We start from the raw sequence: 24,846 nt of genomic DNA on the forward strand, positions 1-24,846 counted from the left end.
CGGTTGACAGGGAGATAGACATTGCGCATGCGTTAGGTGTTAGGTTTATTTTAGCAGCCAGTTTAGGGAGTTACGGGGCTCCAATAGTCAGCGTAAGGCTTCTTACGGCTGCTTTTTGTGGCGAGGTGAAAATGGAGTAAGATTTCTCCATTTTCGCCACGTAAGTCCTTACGCTGTATATTGGATACCAAACTGCGCGGGTTTGGTATACCTGCCTATGGCCCAAAAAACTACGGGCGACGGCAGAAATATACGCGCGTAACTTCTAGGTTACGCCGTATATAGGATACCAAACCCGCGCAAATATTGGCGTCGCCGACTTTTGCGGGCGACGATTTTTATCGGATCGACCCCTATATCTCCAGCTGTGGTTTGTAATAGTTGTCATGATAAACTTTTACATGCAGATAATGTGTCCATCAGTAATAGTACATTGCCTGTTGCTGTTCCTTCAACATCTAATGTACAAGATATACCTGTGAATTTAAAATAATTTATTGCTGATTCTATTCAGAAGGCTTTGTCTGCCATCCTGCCTTCTAATAAATGTAAAAGGTCTTTTAAAACTTCTCATAAAGTTGATGAAATTTCAAATGACCGACAACATACTGAATTTTCCTCCTCTGATGAGGATCTATCTGCTTCAGAAGACCCTTCCTCAGATATTGACACTGACAAATCTACTTATTTATTTTAAATGGAGTATATTTGTTCTTTGTTAAAGAAGTGTTGATTACATTGGATATTGAGGAAACTAGTCCTCTTGATATTAAAACTAGTAAACGTTTAAATTCTGTTTATAAACCTCCTGGCCGCGATCCGATATACGGCGCAGGTTTTGGCACAAGCGTGGAAACCTGCGCCGCCCGTAATTTCAGCTCGCAACTCGAGCTATCTCATATACGGCGCCGTCAGAAGCTAAAGTGCCGTAAGTCTGACAAACTAGCGATGTCCAGAAATCTGCGTGAGTACAAATTTCTGGAGTCGCCAGTGACTTACGGCACTTTACAAACTGCCGCCGCATAAAAAAACTGACTAAGTTACAAAATCACCCTTTACTGTCTAACACGCCTCCCAAACATAGCCCGACACGTATACCCCTCTATTCGCAATCCCCCCTCTCACTCCTAACAATAAATATATTAACCCCTAAACCGCCGCTCCTGGACCCCGCCGCCAGCTACATTATCTATATTACCCCCTAATCTGACCCCCCTACACTGCCGCCAGCTACATTAAATGTTTTACCCCCTAATGTGAGCCCCCTACCCCGCCGCCAGCTACATTAACTATATTACCCCCTAATATGATCCCCCTATACCGCAGACACCTATTTAAACTATATTACCCCTAATGTGAGCCCCCTACACCGCCGCCACCTATTTAAACTATATTAACCCCTAATGTGAGCCCCCTACACCGCCGCCATCCTATTTAAACTATATTAACCCCTAATGTGATCCCCCTACACCGCCGCCACCTATATTATATCTACTACCCTCTAATCTGACCCCCTTATACCGCTGCCACCTATATTAAAATGATTAACCCCTAAGCTAATCCCCCTACACCGCCGCCACCTATATTAAATGTATTAACCCCTAATCTAATCCCCCTATACCGCCGCCACCTATATTAAATTAATTAACCCCTAAAATACTAAAATTTCCCTACCACTAAACCTAAGTCTAACCCTACAAATAGCCCTGAAAAGGGCTTTTTGCGTGGCATTGCCCCAAAGTAACCAGCTCTATTACCAGCCCTTAAAAGGGCTTTTTGCGGGGCATTGTCACAAAGTAATCAGCTCTTTTACCTGTAATCTAATCCCCCCTACACCGCCGCCACCTATATTAACAATATTAGCCCCTAATCTAATCCCCCTACACCGCCGCCACCTATATTAACTATATTAACCCCTAATCACACCGCCGCCACCTATATTAACTATATTTACCCCTAATCTAATCCCCCTACACTGCCGCCACCTATATTAAATATATAAACCCCTAATCTGACCCCCCTACACTGCTGCCACCTATATTAACTATATTAAGTTAGTTATTATATTATATATATTAACTATATTAACCCTATCTAACTCTAACACCCCTAACTTAATTATTATTCAAAATTAATTATTCCTATTTAAAACTAAATACTTACCTATAAAATAAACCATAAGATAGCTACAATATAATTAATAATTACATTGTAGCTATTTTAGGGTTTATATTTATTTTACAGGTAACTTGGTATTTATTTTAACTAGGTAGGTACAATAGCTATTAAATAGTTAATAACTATTTAATAGCTACCTAGTTAAAATAATTACCAATTTACCTGTAAAATAAATCCTAACCTAAGTTACAAATACACCTACACTATCAATAAATTAATTAATTAAATAAACTACAAATATCTAAACTAAAATACAAAAACCCCCCCACTAAATTACAAAAAATAAAAAAAGATTACAAGATTTTTAAGCTAATTACACCTATTCTAAGCCCCCTAATAAAATAACAAAGCCCCCCAAAATAAAAAAAATTCCCTACCCTAATCTAAATTACAAAATTAATCAGCTCTATTACCAGCCCTTAAAAGGTCCTTTTGTGGGGCATTGCCCCAAAGTAATCAGCTCTTTTACCTGTAAAAACAACAACAACCCCCCCTTTACAACCCACCACCCACATACCCCTACTCTAACCCACCCAATCCCCCCTTAAAAAAACCTAAGTCTAACCCCCAAGTGCTCCTTACCTGTCCTGAAGACCGGCGGAGAAGGTACTGTTCCAGGCGGAGAAGTCTTCTTCCAGGCAGCGACCTCTTCTTCTTCCAGGATCCAGCCGGCACGGAGCAGAGGAGTTGAAGACCGATGACCGCGGAGCTGAAGACCGTCCATCTGGAACTGAAGACCGGCGATGCTGGAACTGAAGACCGCTGGAACTGAAGACCGGAGCCGGAGCGTGGAGGATCCTCTTCATACGATCGCTGCCGTAGACACTGAATAGGAATTCAAGGTACGCGATTAAAAATGGCGTCCCTTGAATTCCTATTGGCTTATTTGAGCCTTCAAATTCAAATCAGCCAATCGGATGCAAGCTACTTTAATTCTATTGGCTGATTTGAATAGCCAATAGAATAAGAGCTACTTTAATTCTATTCGCTGATTTGAATAGCCAATAGAATAAGAGTTACTGTAATTCTATTGGCTGATTAGAATAGCCAATAGAATTACAGTAGCTCTTATTCTATTGGCTATTCAAATCAGCCAATAGAATTAAAGTAGCTCGCATCCGATTGGCTGATTTTGAATTTGAAGGCTCAATTCAGCCAATAGGAATTCAAGGGACACCATTTTTAATCACGTACCTTGAATTCCTATTCAGTGTACGGCGGCGATCTTATGAAGAGGATCCTCCACGCTCCGGCTCCGGTCTTCAGTTCCAGTGGTCTTCAGTTCCAGCGTCACCGATCTTCAGTTCCAGCATTGCCGGTCTTCAGTTCCAGATGGACGGTCTTCAGCTCCGCGGTCATCGGTCTTCAACTCCTCCGCTCCGCGCCGGCTGGATCCTGGAAGAAGAAGAGGTCACCGCCTGGAAGAAGACTTCTACACCTGGAACAGGACCTTCTCCGCCGGTCTTCAGGACAGGTAAGGAGCACTTGGGGGTTAGACTTAGGTTTTTTTAAAGGGGGATTGGGTGGGTTAGAGTAGGGGTATGTGGGTGGTGGGTTGTAATGGGGTGGGTTTTTTTTTTTTTTTTTACAGGTAAAAGAGCTGATTACTTTGGGGCAATACCCCACAAAAGGCCCTTTTAAGGGTTGGTAATAGAACTGATTACTTTTGTAATTTAGATTAGGGTAGGGACATTTTTTTATTTTGGGGGGGCTTTGTTATTTTATTAGGGGGCTTAGAATAGGTGTAATTAGCTTAAAAATCTTGTAATCTTTTTTTATTTTTTGTAATTTAGTTTAGTTATTTAATTGTATTTTAGTTTAGATATTTGTAGTTAATTTAATTAATTTATTGATAGTGTAGGATTTATTTTACAGCTAAATTGGTAATTATTTTAACTAGGTAGCTATTAATTAGTTATTAACTATTTAATAGCTATTGTACCTAGTTAAAATAAATACCAAGTTACCTGTAAAATAAATATAAACCCTAAAATAGCTACAATGTAATTATTAATTATATTGTAGCTATCTTAGGGTTTATTTTATAGGTATGTATTTAGTTTTAAATAGGAATAATTTAGTTAATATTATTTAGATTTATTTTAATAATAATTAAGTTAGGGGTGTTAGAGTTAGATAGGGTTAATATATATAATATAATAACTATATTAGGGGTTAATATATTTAATATAGGTGGCGGTGGTTTAGGGGGATTAGATTAGATTACAGGCAAAAGAGCTGATTACTTTGTGACAATGCCCCGCAAAAAGCCCTTTTAAGGGCTGGTAAAAGAGCTGGTTACTGTGGGGCAATGCCACGCAAAAGGCCCTTTTCAGGGCTATTTGTAGGGTTAGACTTAAGTTTAGTGGTAGGGATATTTTAGTATTTTAGGGGTTAATAAATTTAATATAGGTGGCGGCGGTATAGTGGGATTAGTTTCGGGGTTAATAAATTTAATATAGGTGGCGGCGGTATAGGTGGATTAGATTAGGGGTTAGGGTGTAGGGGGCTCATATTAGGGGGTTAGACATTTAATGTGGGTGGCGGCAGGGTCCGGGAGCGGCGGTTTAGGGGTTAAACACTTTATTAGGGAGGGACTTCCTGTGGGTGGAGCAACCGGATGGCAGCAAGGAGAAAGAGCTCTGCAAAACAGCTCTTAAAAAAAGCAATTAATCGCTGCCACCGGTTAACCCACGCTACTTTTCTTGCTGAGCAGGCATCCTAATATATGCGGGCACTTACTGCAGCTGAAACCTGATGCGTGAAGGGCCCCTACATCACGCCCTTGCCCCTGAGAAGAGACAGCAGTAAAACTGCCTACACCATCTTATAAACAGCAGCTGAGGCATCCTATAATCCTGGATGCAAAGTAGGATTCAACATGCTGATGTGCAAAGATAACCTCATCCAGGAACTGACCATGCTGTTTACACCTTCACTGGACAGATTGCTATCTGCCTGTTCAGAGTTATGCCAGGAAGTTCAGGGAGTTGTGAGAGGCACCAAACAGATAATGACCATGTGTGAAGATCACAAGGAACATTCTATTATTGAGTACCCAATACAGAGTGGCTATGTGAAGTATGCTGACAATCTAACTGTTCTCATATTGGACTCTCATAACGGCTGCTCAGAGGATACATCTCTTGGATCACTGAGACTCCCACCTAAGACTGCAGAAAGATGCCATGAGGTCAGTTTAAATGTAACAGACTTGTGCCTATTTGATTTACTGATGTCAGCTCCTGAGCTACTAGCAGCTGGCTGCTCTCAGAGGAACCCTCAGTGTAATAAACTTACAAGACCATTTCAGTGGAGCAACATGTGGGCAGACTGTCTGGATAGAAAAGATGTAAAGTTCTGCAGGACCTTTTCAGGGACAGCTGCAATATATTTCTCATTCCACACTTGGAGCAGTTTCTCTCCTGTTCACTCATGCTTTGTTTGCAGCGTTCATCCTCTCCCTGCTCGTGTAGGAGTTGGATGATATCCCTTACAGAGATAGGGTATTAATTCACCCCCCTCATGTTTGGGACTTCCATAAGGGACTGCTTTAAAGAGATGGCAGTGCACCATCATTTTACTTATGACAGGTTTCTTACAACCTTGATAAAAATATATGCCTGCAATCCTTTTTATATTCAACAGCAAGTATTCAGCCATGTAGATTTTGTTCACTCCCTATCAATGCTGTCTCAGTCATCACATTGAATGAAACAATTTGCATTTTATACTCTGATAACTCATTTTGCTTTCTATGTCTATATGTAGGAAAATATGGTTTCCCTTTCTTAGAGTTACATACTTTAGAGTTAACATATTGAGGTTGCCCAGTTTCCCATGCTGAAAACTGATTTGTTTCCACAGTATAACCTAGACATTGGTATTATTGCTTATATATTTTGTTAATGATTTCTCAATCCTGCCCCTCTTTTTTTTACATTGTAGGATGCAATTTGTATTTTCTATTCTGATATACTTCAGTTTACTCTATATGCAGAAGCATGCTGTATTACTTTATTAGAATTATTTGCAGTCTCATGCATCACTTGTGTTTAATATACTGGGATTGCCCAGTCTCTGTTTCCACAGTATACCCTTGACATTAGTAGCATTACTTAAACATTCCTGCTAATTATCTTTCAGTGCTGCCTCTCTCTTCATATTGAATGATGCAACTGGCATTTCATGCCTTGGCTTACCTCATCTCATATTATAAAAGCCTGCTGTTTCACTTTATTAGTTTCATCTACAACGACTTGTATGTGTGGTTATGTATGTGTGTATGCGGATATGTGTATATATGTATATGTATGTGTGTGTGTATATATATATATATATGCACAACTGAATGTAACTTGGTTTCTTTGCTATGTGAGCACCACATATACATATATTTAATCTTCTATAAAGCTGCATATTACCTGTTATACCCACTGCAACAAGAATTAGTATACCCTTTTGGGCATACCACCAGTGTTAATATTTGGTTTTACATTTTGTTGTATGTGTTGTTGTATGTTTTGTCCTGTTCTTAGTTGTTAATATGAAAAAAAAATTAAGAGGCACGGGTTTAGTATAAAATGGTACTCGATTTATACCTTTGAGCAATATTCCACCTTCTTCTGTAACGCTCAATGGCAACTATACCACAAATGTTAATATACGGATGTTTAGTATGTAGCATTTCTTTAATGTCTTATAACTATGCCTTGTAAATGTTGATATATATCTACTTGTACCTGTGTTTCTTTAATAAAAAAAGAATTTAAAAAAAAACACTTTATTAGGGATTGCGGCGGGGGATCGCGGTTGACAGGTAGACATTGCGCATGCGTTAGGTGTTATGTTTTATTTTGCAGTTCGCGGTTGACAGGTAGATAGACATTGCGCATGCGTTAGGTGTTAGGTTTTATTTTGCAGGTAGTTTAGGGAATTACGGGGCTCCAATACACAGCGTAAGGCTTACTACGCCTGCAATTTGTGGCGAGGTGAAAATGGAGTAAGATTTCTCCATTTTCGCCACGTAAGTCCTTACGCTGTATATTGGATACCAAACTGTGCTGGTTTGGTATACCTGTCTATGGGCCAAAAAACTACTGCCGAAGGCAGAAATATACGAGCGTAACTTCTATGTTACGCCGTATATAGGATACCAAACCAGCGCAAAATTTGGCGTCGCCAGCTTTTGCGGGCGACGATTTATATCGGATCGCGGCCCCTGTGGTTACTCCAGAGGTTTTTCCAGTTCCTGATGCTATTTCTGATATGATTTCTAAGGAATGGAATAGGCCTGGTACTTCTTTTATTCCTTCTTCAAGGTTTAAAAAATTGTATCCTTTGCCAGCAGTTACAATGGAGTTTTGGGAAAAGATCCCCAAAGTTGATGGGGCTATCTCTACTCTTGCTAAACATACTACTATTCCTATGGAAGATAGTACTTCTTTTAAAGATCCTTTAGATAGGAAACTTGAATCTTATCTAAGGAAAGCCTATTTATATTCGGGTCATCTTCTCAGCCCTGCAATTTCTTTGGCTGATGTTGCAGCTGCATCAACTTTGGATTCTGATTTGTCTAGCATTGTTCGCTTACTTCAACTTGCTAATCATTTTATTTGTGATGCTATTTTGATATCATCAAAATTGATGCTAAATCTATGTCTTTAGCTATTTTAGGTAGAAGAGCTTTGTGGCTTAAATCTTGGAATGCTGACATCACTTCTAAGTCCAGATTGCTATCTCTTTCTTTCCAAGGTAATAAGTTATTTAGTTCTCAGTTGGATTTGATTATTTCAACTGTCACTGGGGGGAAGGGAGTTTTTTTGCCTCAGGATAAAAGACCTAAGGGTAAATCTAAAGCTTCTAACCGTTTTCGTTCCTTTCGACAGAATAAGGAACAGAAACCTAATCCTTCCCCTAAGGAATCTGTTTTCAATTAGAAACCTTCTTCAAATTGGAATAAATCCAAGCCATTTAAGAAACCAAAGCCAGCCCCCAAATCTGCATGATGGTGCGGCCCTCATTCCATCTCAGCTGGTAGGGGGCAGATTAAGATTTTTCATGGATGTTTGGTTAAATTCTGTCCAAAATCAATGGATTCTGAGTATTGTCTCACAGGGGTAAGACCTCCTGTGAGAAGATATTTTCTCTCACGCATCCCAGCAAATCCAGTAAAGGCTCAGACTTTCCCTGGAGTTTTCAGGGGTAATCATGCCAGTTCCATTTCAGGAACAGGGTTTGGGGTTTTATTCAAATATATTCATTGTCCCAAAGAAAGAAAATTCATTCAGACCAGTTTTGGATCTGAAAATTTTGAATCGTTATGTAAGAGTTCCAACTTTCAAAATGGCGACTATAAAGACTATTCTGACTTTTGTTCAGCAAGGACATTATATGTCCACAATAAACTTGCAGGATGCATATCTTCATATTCCGATTCATCCAGATCATTATCAGTTTCTGAGATTCTCTTTTCTAGACAAGCATTACCAATTTGTCGCTCTTCCTTTTGGCCTAGCGGTAGCGGGGTATTGCAGTGTTTCCTTATTTGGACGATATCTTGATACTAGCTCAGTCTTTACATTCTGCAGAATCCCACACAAATCAACTAGTGTTGTTTCTTCGAAAACATGGTTGGAGGATCAATTTACCAAAAAGTTATTTTATTCCTCAGACAAGGGTCACCTTTTTAGGTTTCCAGATAGATTCAGTGTCCATGACTCTGTCTCTAACAGACAAGAGACGTTTAAAATTGGTTGCAGCCTGTCAGAACCTTCAGTCTCAGTCATTTCCTTCAGTAGCTATGTGCATGGAAGTTTTAGTTCTCATGACTGCAGCATCGGACGCAATCCCCTTTGCTCGTTTTCACGAGACCTCTTCAGCTTTGTATGCTGAACCAATGGTGCAGTGATTATACAAGGATATCACAATTAATATCCTTAAATCCCAATGTTAGACTATCTCTGACTTGGTGGTTAGATCACCATTGTATAGTTTAAGGGGCCTCTTTTGTTCGTCCAACCTGGACTGTGATCACAAGAGTCTTTCAGGTTGGGGAGCTGTTTGGGGATCTCTGATAGCACAAGGGGTTTGGAAATCTCAAGAGGCGAGAATACCAATCAATATTTTGGAACTCCGTGCGATTTTCAGGGCTCTTCAGATTTGGCCTCTGTTGAAGAGAGAACCATTCATTTTTTTCAGACAGACAATATCACAACTGTGGCATATGTCAATCATCAGGGTGGGACTCACAGTATCTCGAATACTTGCTTGGGCGGAATCCAGCTCCTGTCTAATTTCTGCGGTTCATATCCCAGGTATAGACAATTGGGAGGCGGTTGATCTCAGCCGTCAGACTTTACATCCAGGGGAGTGGTCCCTCCATTCAGATGTGTTTTCTCAGGTTGTTCAGATGTGGGGTCTTCCAGAAATAGATCTGATGGCTTCTCATCTAAACAAGAAACTTCCCAAGTACCTGTCCAGGTCCAGGGATCCTCAGGCGGAAGCAGTGGATGCGTTGACAGTTCCTTGGTGTTATCAACCGCCTCTAGTTCTTCTTCCAAGAGTGATCTCCAAAATCATCATGGAGCAATCGTTTGTGTTGCTGGTGGCTCCAGCATGGCCTCATAGGTTTTGGTATGCGGATCTTGTTCGGATGTCTAGTTGCCAACCTTGGCCACTTCCATTAAGGCCGGAGCTTCTGTCTCAAGGTCCGTTTTTCCATCAGGATCTCAAATCATTAAAATTGAAGGTATGGAAATTGAACGCTTAGTGCTTAGTCATAGAGGTTTCTCTGACTCCGTGATTAAAACTATGTTACAGGCTCGTAAATCTGTTTCTAGAAAGATTTATTATCGAGTTTGGAAGATTTATATTTCATGGTGTTCTTCTCATAAATTCTCTTGGCATTCTTTAAGAATTCCTAGATTTTTACAGTTTCTTCAGGATGGTTTGGATAAGGGTTTGTCTGCAAGTTCCTTGAAGGGACAAATCTATGCTCTTTCTGTTTTATTTCACAGAAAGATTGCTAAACTTCCTGATATTCATTGTTTTGTACAGGTTTTGGTTCGTATCAATCCTGTCATTAAATCAATCTCTCCTCCTTGGAGTCTTAATTTGGTTTTGAAGGCTTTACAGCCTCCTCCTTTTGAGCCTATGCATTCTTTGGACATTAAACTACTTTCTTGGAAAGTGTTGTTCCTTTTGGCCGTCTCTTCTGCTAGAAGAGTTTCTGAATTATCTGCTCTTTCTTGTGAATCTCCTTTTCTGATTTTTCATCAGGATAAGGCGGTTTTGCGGACTTCATTTAAATTCTTACCTAAGGTTGTGAATTCTAATAACATTAATAGAACAATTGTTGTCCCTTCCTTGTGTCCTAATCCTAAGAATTCTTTGGAGAGTTCTTTACATTCTTTGGATGTGCTAAGAGCTTTGAAATATTATGTTGAAGCTACTAAAGATTTCAGGAAGACTTCTAGTCTATTTGTTATCTTTTCTGGTTCTAGGAAATGTCAGAATGCTTCTGCTGTTTCCTTGGCTTCGTGGTTAAAGCTTTTGATTCATCAAGCTTATTTGGAGTCGGGTCAAGCCCGCCTCAGAGAATTACAGCTCATTCTACTAGATCAGTCTCCACTTTGTGGGCTTTTAAGAATGAAGCTTCAGTTGATAAGATTTGCAAAGCAGCAACTTTGTCTTCTTTGCATATATTTACTAAATTCTACCGTTTTGATGTATTTGCTTCTTCGGAAGCAGTTTTTGGTAGAAAAGTTCTTCAGGCAGCTGTTTCAGTTTGATTCTTCTGCTTATGTTTTAAGTTTTTCTTTTCATTTATGAGAATAAACTTATATTTTGGGTTGTGGATTAATTTTTTTTCAGCGAAAAATGGCTGTTTTTACTTTATCCCTATTTTTTTATTTAGGGGGTTGGTTGTGTGGGTGGTGGGTTTTACTGTTGGGGGGTTGTTTGTATTATTTTTTTTTACAGGTAAAAGAGCTGATTTCTTTGGGGCAATGCCCCGCAAAAGGCCCTAGGGCTATTGGCAATTTAATGTAGGCTAGAGTTTTTTTTATTTGGGGGGGGGGCTTTTTTATTTTGATAGGGCTTTTAGATTAGGTGTAATTTCATTTAAATATTTGATCATGGGGGGGGGGAGCCAACTGCCGTTGAGACCAGACATGTTCTCATACAGCTCCTGATTATGGGAGCACTTTTATGGTATATTATACTTATACAAATTCTGAAACTTTTATCTTTTCGATTCTGAAGACCTCTGAAACATGCCTAGTGCTATTTCTGATATAGAAACACGCCATTTTTACAGACATTCCGACACTAAGCACCTCTGTGAAGCGAGGCCATGTGGTATAAACACCATCTTGAATTATCGTACACTTATCACATCTGCAAATTAGCCTGACCGGTCAGAGATCATCAACTCTACTACTAACTATGGGGGATTACTACTCTGAAATAAGAACCTGTCTCATGGAATTGGGACACCGCATGATGAGCCACTTTAATTGCCTGAGTGATATCATCAGATGCGGCTCTGAACATACAGTGGCGTCTGCAGAAATAATGGTGGAGCAAGCGGAGCTTCAATCTATGGCTACAGCTTATTCCCAACAGGGTGCTACGCCAGAGCTGACATGCCGAACTCCGGTAGCCTTTTCGCCTTTCATCTTGCATGGATTGGAGGGAGCTGCTTGTTCAGTGCAAGAGGTAGGATTGCGGCTGCCTAATTTACATTTGACCACAGCACTTATGAAGGCATCTTAACCTTAGGGGAACCTGGACTGCGCTCCGATAATTTTTTGAACTCTCATGTTATCCCTCCTGGGCACCCCAAAATAGCAACTCACATCCCGCGATAGTAATACCCCAAGAAGTGAAGCTTCCTGTGCACAGATGGTCTACTATTGTGATCTCCCCCTGGGGATCATTTATCCCGGATTATACAGGACGCATTGTGGTTGGCAAAGCTACAAACCTGATAAGCTGGACATTTGGGCTATTTGAGCAGGAAGGCATTTGTAGCTCCTTTGTTTTAAGCAGCTGCCGCTGTGGAATAGGGTAATCTGGTGAAGCCTACTTCTTTTCATAATGTAGTCAGCGCTTGGCTAAATAGACTAATGACTAATTGTTATTGCTCAATGCTGTTTACTGACTGAATCAGGATAAGTGGAACATTTTGCTATGTTACTCTGCTGTTGGCGGTTTATTCTTGTTAACTCTTAAAATTTGACTTTACTATTATTATGTTTCTGCACTTTTGGAAGTTGGATTTATATATCCCACTCAGCAGTTCACTATGCATGTTTGCTATATGATAATTATGTATTTGCTTAAGCTTTCCCGCTAAAATTTACACATGCACCATTGTTATATCATAACAAATGTACACCATGGGCTGGGAATGATGTGGTAAAGATGGTTTACTGTATGTCTAAAGACTAGCCTAATATTGCTTTATTTACAGTGATAGGATAATTCTCTGTATCCACTGAACTCTTGCGTTGCTAGGGCAGTTTGGGGGTGCTAGACCTGTTTCTAGCTCAGCTTATTTATCTTCAGATAAGGCGTGTTTGACAGTTTTTATATAGGTGCAGCCCACTCTTGTATTATTCATATGTTTTGTTATTCGAGGAGAGAGGGATACTTCAGACTTCTGTTGTACACTAAAGGTTGCATATAGTAACTCTAAATTCTTATACCAAGCTTGTCTGTTATATATTACTTTGTATATGTTACACTAGCTCATATGGGGCTCTTACTTCCTCCTCTCAGCCGGCGAGAGTTGGTAAGGTTTAATAGCTTTAATATATAACACCCCATAGGCATCGCCACAGACCAGCTTTCCTGTCCCTCGATGTAGATACTTGTGGAGTTGGGAAAAGGTCTTAATTTATTTCAATTGGGTTTGCCCCCCATATTCTACTCTTCTTGACACAGGGCCCTCATATATAGAAGCCCATGTCAGTTGGAGTAGCGACCCCAGTTGGGTTCATGTAGACTCAATTTTCATTTGCAGTCCTATTTTGACACCCACAGCCTAAGATTAGCAATGTTATGATCTAAGGGCTTGAGAGTTACATCTATAATATCCTTATGTCAGCGTATATTATAATATCAGTTTAATGTTCTCTATATTATCTCTTCCAAAACCCAGGGTCTCTGTATCATATTAACCCCTCCCCCCCCCCATACGCTAACATGAGCCCTCCAGTTGGCTACATCCAGTTTTCCCTTTACTTTTATTGTTACTCTTTATTTATAGTATTGGCTTAAGGCCTCAAGCGGTCTTTACCCGCTGTTGGGATCTTCCCTATTGTTGGGATTTTCCCTATTGTGTATTAACAGACCCTAGAGGGTCATAGACTGGGGCTACCTGGGATTACCAGTATTCCCTAAATTAATTGGTCCAAAAGTGACCGGCTAATTAGCCCCTCAAAAGCTAATCTCATTTAATTTTAAAATGAAAATAGAGGTCTCAACTTGACAGATACATTAGACTTTTGCATATATCTTGTTTATCTTTATCTTGTGTAATTTAGGACTCCTGAGAGTTTATTTCATCCTTGTTTTGTATTATTTTCTTTTGTACTGTACAATACCTTTTGAAGATGTATTGATACTAATGACCTCAATAAAAGTTTCATCATTTTTTTTTTATTTTGTGTAATTTAGTGTTTGTTTGGTTTTTTGTAATTTAGTTCATTGTATTTAATTAATGTAATTTATTTAATTGTAGTGTAAGGTTAGGTGTTGGTGTAACTCAGGTTAAGTTTTATTTTACAGGTACATTTTGTATTTATTTTAACTAGGTAGTTAGTAAATAGTTAATAACTATTTACTAACTAATCTACCTAGTTAAAATAAATAGAAACTTACCTGTAAAATAAAAATAAACCCTAAGATAACTACAATGTAACTATTAGTTATATTGTAGCTAGCTTAGGGTTTATTTTATAGGTAAGTATTTAGTTTTAAATAGGAATAATTTAGTTAATGATAGGAATTTTTAATTAGATTTATTTTAATTATATTAAAGTTAGTGGGTGTTAGGGTTAGACTTAGGGTTAGGTTTAGGGGTTAATAACTTTAGTATAGTGGTGGAGATTTTGGGGGCAGCAGATTAGGGGTTAATAACAGTAATGTAGGTTGTGGCGATGTTAGGGACAGCAGATTAGGGGTTAATAATATTTAACTAGTGTTTGTGATGCAGGAGTATGGCAGTTTAGGGGCTAATATGTTTATTATAGTGGCGGTGATGTCCGGAGCGGCAGATTAGGGGTTAATACATTTATTTTGGTGTTTGCGATGTGGGAGGGCCTCGGTTTAGGGGTTAATAGGTAGTTTATGGGTGTTAGTGTACTTTTAAGCACTTTAGTTATGAGTTTTATGTTACAGCTTTGTAACATAAAAGCCATAACTACTGACTTTCAGTTTACGGTATGGATCTTGACGGTATAGGCTGTAATGCTCACTTTTTGGCCGGACAGGCTAACTCGTAATACCGGCGCTATGGAAGTCCCATTGAAAAAGGACTTTTTGAAAGCTGCGGTAGTTACGTTGCGTTATGGCCAAAAAAGTGTGCGGTAGAGATATACCTGCAAAACTCGTAATAGCAGTGGTAGTGAAAAAGAGCCATAACGCTGCTTTTTCACTCATACCGCAAAACTCGCAATCTAGCCGTTAAACATGAATTGCTTTTAGGGTGATGTAAAATTCTAAACCATGAAATATTGTCTCTGTTAAGGGCTAGATTAGAAGTGGAGCGCTAATTTTTGCTGGCGTGCGATAAATAACCAGACATTACAAGTGATTGGTTATTACTACCGCAAGCTTGTAGTAGCAATTAGTGCTTATAAAACTAACCAGAGATTAGATCTCTGCTTAATTTTATAAATGCCCACCAAATGCCCCCAAAATACAAAAAACGAACGGCTAGATTACGAGTTTTGCGCTACGGTGGTAACGCTGAAAAAATGGCAATTTCAACGTTGCATTTTAGCATGTAACGCAACATCAATCCAGCACTCAAAAAAATTATGTTTTTGTGTAGGATTTCCATAGCGCCAGTATTACAGGTTGTGCGGTGAGGCTAAAATGCTGGCATTACCGCCATCTGAAACCAGTAGTTATGAGTATTGCGCCACAAAAATGTTTCACAAAACTCATAACTAAACTGTTACAAAGTACACTAACACCCATAAACTACCTATTAACCCCTAAACCGCCGCCCTCCCGCATCGCAAACACTATTTAAAAGGTATTAACCACTAATCTGCCGCCCGCCCAAATCCCCGCCACTATAATAAAGTGTAATTAGGTGGCCATGCAACAAAGTTGCAGGACAACCTATTGTTATTGTCAGGATTATTAGGTGGCCATGCAACGAAGTTGCAGGACAACCTATTGATATTGTCAGGATTATTAGGTGGCCATGCAACGAAGTTGCAGGACAACCTATTGTTATTGTCAGGATTATTATTATTATTTTTTTATTATTCCGCCACTTTTTCAAGTGCTTATAAAAACAACAGCATAACTCAAAAACTCATGAAACTTGCATTGTTATTGTCAGGATTATTATTTTTTTTTTTATTATTATTCCGCCACTTTTTCAAGTGCTTATAAAAACAACAGCATAACTTAAAAACTCATGAAACTTGGCACAGTGCTAGAGATCTATGCTGCGCATAATCCTATGCAACATAAATCTTATAGGTCATGTGATCTAGCAGCCATATTGCTTTTTGCGACAAATTTCGACATCCGCTTGAAAATCTTCTCCAGAACCGCTTATGTTACAGCTGTGAAACTTGCTCTGTGTACTGCTGTACTGACCTAGAATAAAGTTTGTTCAAGAGAAGTGATTTAGTCACATAATCTAGCTGCCATTTTGAAATGTGCGGAAATCATTGCTAAATGCAATGAAGCGCAATTTTGCACATGTGCTCCTTGCAAGGTCCTCTACCAAGTTTGTTCAAACTGTGAATTTTCCATTATCAACATGGCTGCTATGAGCCATTCGCCTTTTTATTGCTGTTTAATTGCGTAAATTTGCACCTTATGCATTATGTTTACACTAACTATATTACAGTGTAGCAGACACATGAGTACACATAGTCATGATCCCTAAAGGAAATATTGCAGTAAAAATTCGCACTGCGCAGTCGCATTCGTTAAATAAAACATTTGCAAATTTTCATAAAACTTCTGCAAATTGTAGAGGTCTATAGTGAGCATTAGCATGTACAATTTGAAAGCCATACAATGCATAGCTTGGCGGCCATTTAGTTTCGTATGCGCTGTTTTTAAAAACTATAAAAATCTTCTTCTCCGAAACCGCTTAAGGCACACACTTGAAATTTTGTTTACAGAGTTATCTTTTGACTAACATTCAGATTTTTTCAAGAGAAGTTGATAGGTCATGTGGTTTGGCAGCCATTTTGAATTGTTCAAAAACGCTTAACAATATTTTTAAATTAATAATAAAACAAAAACCGTTTTACAAAAATGCTTTATATTTGCCATGTTTATTGACATCTATGGTGACAATCATTATGCATAATATGGAGGCTGTATATCATAGGATCTGGCAGCCATTTTGTTTTATGTGAATATTTCTAAAATCTATTTTCTCTGCAACTGCTTATGTTAGTACTGTGAAACTTGCTGTATAACCTTATATTGTGACCTAGAGTCACAGTTGTTCATGTTGAAGGAATTAGTCGCAAGCTGTGGCAGCCATATTGGTTTACGCGAAAATTTCGAAAACGTGTTTTCTTTCTAACCGCTTATGTTAAAGCTGTGAAATTTGCTGTAAAACAAAATCTTGTGACCTAGAGTTACATCTGATCGTGATGAAAGTATTGGTCATATGGTGGGGCAGCCATCTTGAAAAACGCAAAAATTTTGAAAATGTGTTTTCTTTCCAACTGCTAATGTTAGAATTGTAAAAACTTATATAAAGCTTTATATTGTGACATAGCTGCTTGTATGTCATTGCAATGTCTATGCGCATGGCCACCTCTATCGCTGCTTGCAGCTATATTTATTATTATTTTTATTTATTTTTTATTATTATTATTCCGCCACTTTTCTATTGCCCATAACTTTTGAACTGCTAAAGCAAAGCTCTTGAAATCAGGTATGCTGGTGCAGCCTATTGCTTTGCTACATCTCATGCAATATTGAACTCGTAGGTCATAAGGTTAGGCCGCCATATTGCTTTTTGCGACAAATTTCGAGAAACGCTCAATAATCTTTATCTCCGGAACTGCTAATGTTACAACTTTGAAACTTGCTGTGCTCAGTGCTGCTATGACCTAGATTTGCCATTGCTCAACAGAAGTGCCTTGGTCACATGATGTAGCAACCATCTTGCATTTTGCGAAAATCTTTAAACATCTTCTCTTAAACCGCTTAGTGCAATAAAGAGCAATTTTGCACATATGCTCCTAGCAAGGTCCTCTACCTAGTTTGTTAAAATTGCAATTTTTCCATAATCAACATGGCTGCTGTGAGACATTAACCTTTTTATCGCCATTTAATTGCGTAATTTTGCACTTTATACATTAGTTTTACAATATTTAACAATATTACAGTGTAGTAGACACATGATTACACATAGTCATAACCCTTAAAGACAATATTGCAGTTAAAATTTGCATTGCGCAATCACGTTCGTGAAATAAAACATTTGCAAATTTTCATGAAACTTCTGCAAATTTTTGAGGTCTATAGTGAGCATTAGTATGTGCAATTTGAAAGCCATACATTGCATAGCTTGGCGGCCATTTTTAAAAACTATAAAAATCTTCTTCTCCGAAACCGCTTATGGGACAGACTTGAAATTTTGTTTATAGAGTTATCTTATGACTAACATTCAGATTTGTTCAAGAGAAGTTGATACGTCATGTGGTTTGGCAGCCATTTTGAAAATTTTAAAAACCCTTAACGATATTTTTAAACTAATAATAAAACAAAAACCGTTTTACAAAAATGTTTTATTTTTGCCATGTTTATTGACTACTCTTGTGCGAACTATTGTGCACAATATGGAGGCTGTAAATCATATGATCTGGAAGCCATTTTGTTTTACACGAATATTTTGAAAATCTATTTTCTCTGCAACTGCTTATGTTAGAACTGTGAAACTTGCTGTATAGCCTTATATTGAAACCTAGAGTGACAGCTGTTCATGCTGAAGGAATTGGTCACAAGCTTTAGCAGCCATTTTGGTTTATGCAAAAATTTCGAAAATGTGTTTTCTTTCCAACCGCTTATGTTAAAGCTGTGATATTTGCTGTAAAACTATATCTTGTGACCTAGAGTTACATCTGATCATGATGGAATTATTGGTCATATGGTGGGACAGCCATCTTGAAAAACGCAAACATTTAGAAAAATTTTTTTTTCCAACTGCTAATGTTAGAATTGTAAAAACTTGTATAGTTTTATATTGTGGCTTAGCTGCTTGTATGCCATTGCAAAGTCAATGTGCATGGCCACCTCTATCGCTGCTTGCAGCTATATTTTAGTTTTTATAATTGGCATTTATTTTAATTTTAGTATAATAGTTTAGTATAATAGTTGTTAGGTTAATTTATAGTTTAAACTTAGGTGAAGGTCCATTATGATGAATCGGTGCCCGGTTTTTAATAAACCTATTAAAAACAAGGGCACTTTAATCAAAATTGACATTTCACTGTCAATTCATAGGATTATTAAAAACCGGGCACTAATTCATCAAAATAGACCTTCACTTTAATATAGGGATATTTTAATATAAAGTCAGGGGGTTGTTAGGTTTAAGGGTTAATAGTTTAATTTAGTTTTTTTGCAATGTGGGGGGCTGGCAGTTTAGGGGTTAATAGGTTTATTTTGTGGCGGTGATGTGGGAGGCCAGAGGTTTGGGGATTAATACAATTTATTATAGTGGCGGCGTGGTTGGGGAGCGGCGGAATTAAGGGTTAATAACTTATTAGTTGCGGCAATGTCGGGAGCGGCAGATTAGGGGTTAATAACTTGTATTAGTGGTGGCGATGTTAGGAGCGGCAGATTAGGGGTTAATAACTTTATTTAGGCTTTAACGATGTTGGGGGCGGTGGATTAGGGGTGTTTAGACTTGGGGTTTATGTTAGGGTGTTAGGTTTAAACGTAACTTTTTTTTCCCCATAGACATCAATGGGGTTGCGTTTCGGCGATCGCCATTCCGCACTTCAGGTGTTAATTTTTTTCATTGATGTCTATGGGGGAAAGCGTGCACGAGCACGTCAAAGCAGCCCTTGGATTTTGTACGGCATGGAGCTTATCGCCACCATATCGCACACACAAAGAGACTTTTCAGAAACTTGTAATGGCAGCGCTATGGAGGGTGAAATAAAGCAACTTTTGTTGCATTCATTTCGCACCCTCTATAGCGCAAAACACGTAATCTAGGCGATCTATATTTACAATTTGCTGCCGATCTATATTTACAATTTGCTGAGCCCCATAGTGCAAAACTTGTAATATCAGCGCACATTAGTGTGCACTGGTATCGCTCAGTGAAGTGTAAATATTGCTTTTGCGAAAGAGATATTTAGTGCTCCACTTGTTATCTGGCCCTAAATGTTCTGACATACGACATTTAATACTGCCATAGATGTTAAAACCGAAGATCTGAATGTAATGTGTCAGCTGGAAGTTCCAATGCAGGAAATGTGTTACAGCGGCAGTGCAGCTAAATGTGAATGCGTTACGTGTCTTCTGTTTATGAAGTATTGCCTGGCTGTTGTAGTTTGTTGTCTGTAAGTACTGTACATTATATCACTGGGCAGGGTGTCACCTCAATCACACACTCAGTGTCACAGTACAATATAGCCTGATACTCACTGATACTCACTGACTGTTGTCACATTTCTAGTGTTTGTTTATATCAGTCCTGATCATATAACAACATTAAGCGGGGAAACCTTATAAAGCTGCTGTCATTTATATATGCCAGAGTATAATCTTTGTGATCTGATCAGTTGCAAATACACTGGTAGCACTTTTGTAGGAGCATAAAATAAATCTCACAGCGCTATGTTATATTTTAAGCTGCTCATCTGTATGTTCTGTCTATATATTGTTAGTTAAAGGATGTGAAAGACCAGAAGGGAAGCATGCTCATTATATTTATTTATTTACAATGGTATGGAGAGTCCACAAATCCATTCTAGTTACTAGTGACAATTCAACTCCTGGCCACCAGTAGGAGGCAAAGAACACACCAGTAGAGCTTCAAGTATCCCTCCCATTTCCCATAATCCCCCAGTCATTCTTTGCCTTTATATATCCAGGAGGTGTGCAAAGATGGTGCTCTGAAGAAAATTAAGTTTTAATCCTTTAATGGGTAGTTTCCCTGCAAACATGGATTGGGGTATTGCTGTGTCCATGTAATCCTCTTGAGTAAGAGTTGTGGTGGCTATTAGCTGTTGGACGTCAGCAGGGTAGTCCTTGTTTCTCCTCTAACAATTTATGCTAACCCCTTTTCTAAAAAAACAGGTTTGGTTATTCTGCTTTTTCTTTCTCTTCAGGTCTCTGTCAGAAGTCGCCTGGAGCTGTAAAACCTGAGATGCTGTTCCTCCCCTGCAGCTGGTGCTCCTAAGGTAAGTGCTTATTCCTTCTAGGTGAGAAGGCTCAAGCAGATTAGAGGTTAGTCCCCTTCTTTAAATATAATGGAGCCCATGGACTTTATCATAAATCTCTTCACTTTTGGGATTTACTTTGGGCAGTGTATGCGGGGCACTGTTATGATTAACGGTGTTTTTATGTAACTTTGTGTTGGGACTTAGGCTGTCTTCATAAGGAGGATTATTGTGAAGGAGCTTTTTTTATTGGCGACATATAAGATAGTGCTCATTTTGTGCTATCCGTTCCAGGAGGATAATTTTACTTGGTGCCTATCAGTTTTTCAGTGCAGCGCTATTTGCGCGCTTTCTTTGGTGTCACAGTACTTTTTGCCTTTTGGTCATGTGACCGCGTGTCTCTTTCCTCTAACAGAAGCGGCTCGTTTGAGGCTGAAGCAGTGGTGTCTCATATCTCTTTGAGTGCCCGGGCTGTTTGTGAATTTGGACTATCACCTCTGAGGGTGTCTGTGACAGACCCCTCTGTCAGTACTGGAAGGGTTAACTCTGTTCAGCTTTGAGAAACTATTTTCTGAGACAGGTTTCCTAGCATCAGCTATTGTTTACTGTAATTAGGTTTATGTGATAAGCGTTCACATTGTTTAATCACCTCCAGAGTCAGACTGCCAGGTGATGAGAAGGACTCCATTGTTTTCTTGTGTTTAAATTGTTTATCTGGTTAAGTAATGTAATTCTATCCTGTAAAAGGGCGTCTTCCCTCTATCTAGTGTACAATACTCTCCCCCCCCCCCATCTGGTCTCAGACCTGCATAAATACTGGGCATATAGCCCTCAATAAAGTACATTCTGTTTTTACCTTCAAGATGGAGCCTGGTCTCATGTTTGAGGGGAATTAGCTGGGTTGTGTGTTGCTGATCCCATATTCAGGACATATTTCATCTGGTATTAACCCTTGATATCTGTTGATACCGTAACAGTGTCCTCATATCGATCAGTCTCATCGTATTATCTGGTCAGGATTCATGAAGTGGTAAGACGCTTCAGCAACGGCTTGTGGATAGAGGAGCCTTTTAGCTCAATAGCATAACGCTTCTCTTTCAGCTGTAAGAGTTGCGGCTGTTATATCTATTTACTGAGTGGCTAATTCCTTTATTTGGTTTATTGTTTATATATTTTTATTTTATTTTTTTAACTATGGTTAAAGATAAAGACTTAACTTTAGATTTTGACAAATGTTTATATTGTCTAGAGGCCCAAGTGATTCCTCCTATACAATTTTGCTCTACATGTTTGACAAAATAAGGATTCTGCAATTTCTCAAAAAATGAACCCTTCTAAACCCTCTGCCTCTCAGGATTTTATTGCCCTAGACATGCCTCAACTTTCTTCTCAGTCCCCGTCCCTGGCAATTACACAAGCAGTGCCCTGCGGTTATACTCAGTCTGCACCTGGGGGTGTATTATTACCAGGTGATTTTGCTGCGCAGCTTACCTCAGCTGTTTCTGCAGCTTTGAGTGCTTTACCTATTTCAGGTAAGCAGAAAAGAAAATCTAAAAATATTTCTTCTAAGTCAGGTATATCATCAAAAGCCAAGTCGGCATTGGTCAGTTTATCGCAACTTTCTGAGGATGAAAATTCTTCAGCTACCTGTGAGGGAGAAGTCTCTGAATCAGAATCTACTGCTATTAGTACCGTAGACTCAGAGGAGGTTAGTTTAGATTTAAGCCTGAGCACCTCCGTTTACTTCTTAAAGAGGTCCTAGCGGGAGAAGCAGTAAAAAGTAACAATCGTGTAGTAAAAAATAACGTCACCGAGCGGCGCGCGCGCACACACTAACGTGGAGCGTGGGATCATTGGTGGCGCGCGCTGGGCTCCAAAGCTTTGATCACGGAGACCGAACGGGGAGGAAGCGAGAACGAAGATAGCCCTAGCCCTAAAAGACAACAGCTATCTAATTCAGTCTTCGAATTCTCTGTAACATCACCGACCCCGTCACCACCAATGCGACCATGGGAGATTTCATCTAATAGGCGGCCTCCATCGGCTCGGCCCATCCAACACCAATTCTCAGGGGAACGATGCAACACTCCAGCTCGCAACAGAAGAAGTCCTCCTGTAAGACGTCAAAGAGGAAGAAGGGAACGTCTGTCCCGTCATAGTTCCATTAACCAGGATGAAAACTATCACCATCTTTCCTATGGCCAACCGCAAACTGTAGAGGAACCAAGAGCCTTCCACCCTCCAACTGTATCCCCCCGTATGCTGCACCCAGCGGCACATCCTCCTCAGCAAAACACAGTCATGATTGATATTCATAAACAGATTCACCAGGGCACCGTGCCAGTCTCATACACAGTCACAACCGTAGCACCACATGGGATCCCCCTTTGTACTGGACAGCACATCCCCGCTTGTAGCACGCAACAAGTTCCTGGTTGTTCTGTGGTTTTCAGTGGACAGCATTTACCGATGCTTCAAGCTTGCTCGGTTCAGCATTTGCCGGTCCCATATGCTTTCCCACCACTTATTTCCAGTGACCCATTTCTATTACATCCTCCTCATCTCTCTCCACATCACCATGCTCACCTGCCCCCTCCTGGCCAGTTTGTACCTTTTCAGACTCAACAGTCCCGCTCGCCTCTGCAAAGGATAGAAAATGAAGTAGAATTACTGGGAGAACATCTACCTGTCGGAGGGTTTACATACCCTCCATCTGCACATGCGCCAACCCTTCAACCTTCTGCCCCCCTACAGTTCATAACCCATGATCCCTTGCACCAAGAGGTTTCCTTTGGTGTTCCCTATCCTCCATTTATGCCTCGAAGAATAACAAGCCGAAGTCGATATAGATCACAGCAGCCCATACCACCACCACCTTATCACCCAAGCCTGTTACCCTATGTTTTATCAATGCTTCCAGTGCCTCCTGCTGTAGGACCAACCTTTAGCTTTGAGTTGGATGTCGAAGATGGAGAGGTGGAAAACTATGAGGCATTGTTGAATCTTGCGGAAAGGTTGGGTGAAGCCAAACCTCGAGGACTAACAAAAGCAGACATTGAACAGCTTCCATCATATAGGTTCAACCCAAATAACCACCAGTCAGAGCAAACTTTATGTGTTGTATGCATGTGTGATTTTGAGTCAAGACAACTACTTAGAGTCTTACCGTGCAACCATGAATTTCATGCCAAGTGTGTGGACAAATGGCTTAAGGCAAATCGTACATGCCCAATTTGTCGAGCAGATGCTTCAGAAGTACATCGGGATTCAGAGTGACCAGTCTCAGAGCACAAATCTAGCTTTGGGTTTTCCTAGTCACGCGTGTGTGTATTTTTATATGCACAAACACCAACTATCCATTGAACTTGTGGCTTCCAGCCTACTCTTTACACCAAAGGGTCAATGGACCTCTCTTTGCACTGTGTGATTTAATCATTTATAAAGCTTCTAATTAGTCTTCACAATTATGAGATTGTTATACTAACAGTGTGATTGGGACTCCAAAGATTATTATATTTTATAGTCCTTAGCTTAATTTTGTGTGTGCACTAACATTCCCTGGTTTTCGTGTGATCATTCCGAGTGTATTGCTGCAAGATTACCGTGGACGTGATCTTTTAGCATGTTATTTTATATTTAAAGGAAAAAAGAAACAAAACAATGGTAGCTCCAAACAATTTAGCAACCTACCTTTTTTTTATTGTAGAGCCTTCAAATACTGTGAGTGGATGGGATGTATGCGCGTGTTGGTGGCTTTGTGTGTTTGTGTTGGACACGTGTGGATGTTTGGGAATTGATATAGCAGCATGAAATGAGAATGTATGTAGTATTATGCTGCAATGTATCTTGTTATTTAAACAGTACTAGTACTGTACACTGGTTTCTTTTCTTGTTTGCAGTTGCACAGTGAATGTGAAGGGTGTAGCAATTTATAGGCTTTTTTTTATTATTATATTATGAATACCCTGTTCCTAACATTAATACTGGTACTTTAAAAATGCTGATTTAATGACTTTATATCACATACTTTTCTGCACACTAGTGCCAC

At 39.4% G+C, this 24,846-nt stretch overlaps 2 protein-coding genes across 2 annotated transcripts in view; both read left to right on the forward strand.

Annotated features, from left to right (window-relative positions):
* LOC128657955 (gastrula zinc finger protein XlCGF66.1-like) overlaps positions 1-24,846 on the forward strand; it is a 69,700-nt gene that overhangs the window by 30,007 nt on the left and 14,847 nt on the right. The gene's annotated exons all lie outside the window — the stretch shown is intronic.
* Positions 22,572-24,530, forward strand: LOC128657227 (E3 ubiquitin-protein ligase RNF38-like). The gene has a single exon (XM_053711492.1). It carries the CDS (start codon positions 22,800-22,802, stop codon positions 24,072-24,074), a length of 1,275 nt encoding a protein of 424 aa, XP_053567467.1. The 5' UTR covers positions 22,572-22,799; the 3' UTR covers positions 24,075-24,530.

This window comes from Bombina bombina, chromosome 4 (genome assembly GCF_027579735.1).
Source record: "Bombina bombina isolate aBomBom1 chromosome 4, aBomBom1.pri, whole genome shotgun sequence".
NCBI lineage: Eukaryota > Metazoa > Chordata > Amphibia > Anura > Bombinatoridae > Bombina > Bombina bombina.